This window comes from Chiloscyllium plagiosum, chromosome 27, assembly GCF_004010195.1.
Source record: "Chiloscyllium plagiosum isolate BGI_BamShark_2017 chromosome 27, ASM401019v2, whole genome shotgun sequence".
Classification (NCBI taxonomy): Eukaryota; Metazoa; Chordata; class Chondrichthyes; order Orectolobiformes; family Hemiscylliidae; genus Chiloscyllium; species Chiloscyllium plagiosum.
Window position 1 is genome coordinate 11,145,728 of NC_057736.1, and position 3,839 is coordinate 11,149,566.

The 3,839-nt window shown below is 49.4% G+C and overlaps 1 protein-coding gene across 1 annotated transcript in view; it reads right to left on the minus strand.

Moving 5' to 3' along the window:
- Positions 1 to 2,917, minus strand: part of LOC122563412 (ATPase inhibitor, mitochondrial-like) — a 6,584-nt gene extending 3,667 nt beyond the window's left edge. Inside the window, exon 1 of the mRNA XM_043717152.1 lies at positions 2,777 to 2,917. Coding sequence (XP_043573087.1) covers positions 2,777 to 2,851 — 75 coding nt within the window. The 5' untranslated portion in view covers positions 2,852 to 2,917. The remainder of the gene's footprint in view (positions 1 to 2,776) is intronic.
- Between the last annotated feature and the right edge of the window lie 922 nt (positions 2,918 to 3,839).

Here is a 3,839-nt window from a genome sequence, read left to right on the forward strand (position 1 = left end):
GGGGGGAGGGGGGGTGAAGGAACTGGTGAGGTCCAAGTTCATCCCCTGCGGTTGGAGTGTTCCCAGTCGGAAGATAAGACGCTCCTCCTCCGACCGTTGCGTTGTTGTGGTTTGGCGGTGGATGAGTCCAATGACCTGCATATCCTCGGTGGAGTGGGAGGGGGAGTTGAAATGCTGTGCTACAGGGTGGTTTGGTTGGTTCGTCTGGGTGGCCCAGAGGTGCTCTCTGAATCGCTCCGCAAGTAGGCGGCCTGTCTCCCCAATATAGAGGAGGCCACACCGGCTGCAGCGGATGCAGTAGATGATGTGGGTGGAGGTGCAGGTGAATCTGTGGCGGATATGGAAGTTTCCTTTGGGGCCTTGGAGAGAAGTGGGGGGGGAGGTGTGGGCGCAAGTGTTGCACCTCCTGCGGTTGCATGGGAAGGTGCCGGGAGTGGAGGTTGGGTCGGTGGGGGGTGTGAGTCTGACAAGGGAGTCGCGGAGGGAGTGGTCTCTACGGACAGCTGATAGGGGAGGGGAGGGAAATATATCGTTGGTGCTGGGGTCTGTTTGGAGGTGGCGGAAGTGACGGCGGATGATGCGCTGTACATGGAGATTGGTGGGGTGGTAGGTGAGGACCAGTGGGGTTCTGTTCTGGTGGCGGTTGGAGGGGCGGGGCTCAAGGGCGGAGGAGCGGGAAGTGGAGGAGATGCGGTGGAGGGCATCGTCGATCACGTCGGGGGGGAAATTGCGGTCCTTGAAGAAGGAGGCCGTCTGTGTTGTGCGTATTTTGAACTGGTCCTCCTGGGAGCAGATGCGGCGGAGACGAAGGAATTGGGAGAATGGGATGGCGTTTTTACAGGGGGCGGGGTGGGAGGAGGTGTAGTCCAGGTAGCTTATGGTCATTATAGTCAGCCCCAGATAAATCTCAATTCCCTTATATGTGAATAATCTAATGCAGCTTTCAGTGAATTTAAGAACCCAGCCTCCCCTGTAGAATTCAACACGAACAATACATTGAGAAATACAACATGTCTTTAGAAGGACTTTACACCTGTCCACAACAGACAACATCCTTCACCTACAAACTATCCAGCAACATGAATGGCATTTAGACAACATGTTACTCCAGGATCTAAATAAGTCAAAACTGAAATAACTGTGGATGCTGTAAATAAAAAAAAAGGATATTGCTGGAAAAGCTCAGTTCTGGCAGCATCTTTGGAGATATTAGAGTTAACATTTTGGATCGAGTGACCCTTCCTCAGAACTCAACCTAAGACGTTAACTCTGATTTCTCTCCACAAATGCTGTCTGACCTGCTGAGCTTTTCCAACAATTTCTGTTTTTGTTGCTAAATAAATCAGTTGCGGCCTGCACAATTGCCCATACAGTGACAAGACAAATTTGAAACTGCAGTTACAATTTGACTTTCCACTGCAAATACAATCAGAGAGATGTACAGCACAGAGACACTTCAGTCAAACTTTTCCATGCTGACCAGATATCCTAACCTAATCTAGTCTCATTTGCCAGCACTTGGCCCATATCCCTCCAAACCCTTCCTATTCATATACCCATCCAAATGCCTCTTAAATGTTGCATTTGTACCAGCCTCCACCACTTCCTCTGGCAGCTCATTCCATACACCTACCACCCTCTGCAAGTAAAAGTTGCCCCTTAGGTATCTTTCTCCTCCTACTCTAAACCTATTCTCTTCAGCGAGTTTTGAGAAGATTTGTAGCTCAGGTTGAGGTTTTGAATGTAGAACTGGAAGTTCATTTCCAGACATTTTGTTACCCTATTAGGGAACATCTTCAGTGGGCCTCATGCTGAAAGTCCCTGCTTTCTATTTATATGTTTGGGTTGATGTTATTTCCTGTGGTGAAGTCACCTCCGGTTCCTTTTCTTAGGGGGTGGTAGATGGGGTCTAACTCGACATGTTTGTTGATAGAGTTCCAGTTGGCATGCTATGCTTCTGGAATTCTCGTGCGTATCTTTGTTTGGCTTGTCCTAGGATGATTGTGTTGTCCCAGTCGAAGTGGTGTCTTTGCTCATCTGTGTGTAAGGATACTAGTGAGACAGGATCATGTCTTTTTGTGGTTAGTTGATCTTCATGTATCCGGGTGGCTAGTTTTCTGCCTGTTCGTTACAGTCTTTGCACGGTATTTTGTAAATGACATTAGTTTTGCTTGTTGTCTGTAATAGGGTCTTTCAAGTTCATTAGCTGCTGTTTTAGTGGGTTTGTAGGCTACCATGATACCAAGGGGTTCGAGTAGTCTGGCAGTCATTTCCGAGATGTCTTTGATGTAGGGGAGTGTGGCTAGGATTTCTGGACATGCTTTTTCTGCTTGTTTGGGTTTGTTGCTGAGAGATCGGTGGATGGTGTTCATTGGGTACCCATTCTTTTTGAATACACTGTATAGGTGATCTTCCTCTGCTCTGCATAGTTCCTCTGTGCTGTACTGTGTTGGCTTGTTGAAATAATGTTCATTTGAAATAAAGCCAAACAAAAGACACGCACGAGAATTCCTAGAAGCATGGCATTCCAAATGGGGGTGAAGGGGGGGGTTTAGATTAGATTAGATTACAGTGTGGAAACAGGCCCTTCGGCCCAACAAGTCCACACCGGGGTAGAGGTGAAGGGGGGTGACATCTGCCCGAGCTGCCCTGTCATTCACTCACTCAGTGACCGGGCCCGACATCACGAGCTGCCTCAGTGCTTGGGGGCTTTCTCCGCTCCGGCCCTCCCCGGGGGCCCTCAGGCCCAGACCACCCCCTGACCCCGGTGTGGTACCTGGCTACTGTCGCTGTAAGCCCGCAACTGCCGAGCGACAACGAACTGACTCCTGAGCACCAGCAAACGCGCCATCGTCCCCGTCCTTGCAGTGACCGAATGGCGGCCAACGCTGACGCCCACAGCACGTGACCCGCGGACCTGTCAATCAGGGTTCGTCACGGACCCAAGAACCACGTGATCCCGGCCCCCACAGGGATGGTTCCGCCCCTGGAACCATGTGACTCTGGACCTGTCAATCAGGGAGTTGGTGCCAGTCCACACAATGGCGCAAATGTTATAGAATCAAAGAACAAATAAAATTACAGCACAGGAACAGGTTCTTTAGCCCTCCAAGCCAACGCTGATCCAGATCATCTGTCTAAACCTGTTGCCTATTTTATAAGGATCTGTATCCCTGTGCTCCTTGCCCTTTGATACATCTTAAATGACATCATTGTGCCCATCCCTACCACCTCCACTGCATTTCAGGCACACACCACACTGTGCGTAACTTTCCATGCATATCTCCCCTAATCTTTTCCACTCTCACCTTCAACTTGTGACCTCTAGTAATTATAGAGTTATAGAGTCACAGAGATATACAGCATGGAAACAGATCCTTCGGTCCAACCCGTCAATGCCGGCCAGATATCCCAACCCAATCTACTCCCACCTGCCAGCACCCAGCCCATATCCCTCCAAACCTTCCTATTCATATACCCATCCAAATGTCTTTTAAATGTTGCAATTGTACCAGCATCCACCACTTCCTCTGGCAGCTCATTCCATACACGCACCACCCTCTGTGTGAAAAGGTTGCCTCTTAGGTATCTTTTATATCTTTCCCCTCTTATCCTAAACCTATGCCCTCTAGTTCTGGACTCCCCGGCCCCAGGGAAAAGACTTTGTCTGTTTATCCTATCCATGCCCCTCATAACTTTGTAAACCTCTATAAGGTCACCCCTCAGCCTCTGACACTCCAGGGAAAACAGACTCAGCCTGTTCAACCTCTCCCTGTAGCTCAAATACTCCAACCCTGGCAACATCCTTGTAAATCTTTTCTGAACCCTTTCAAGTTTCA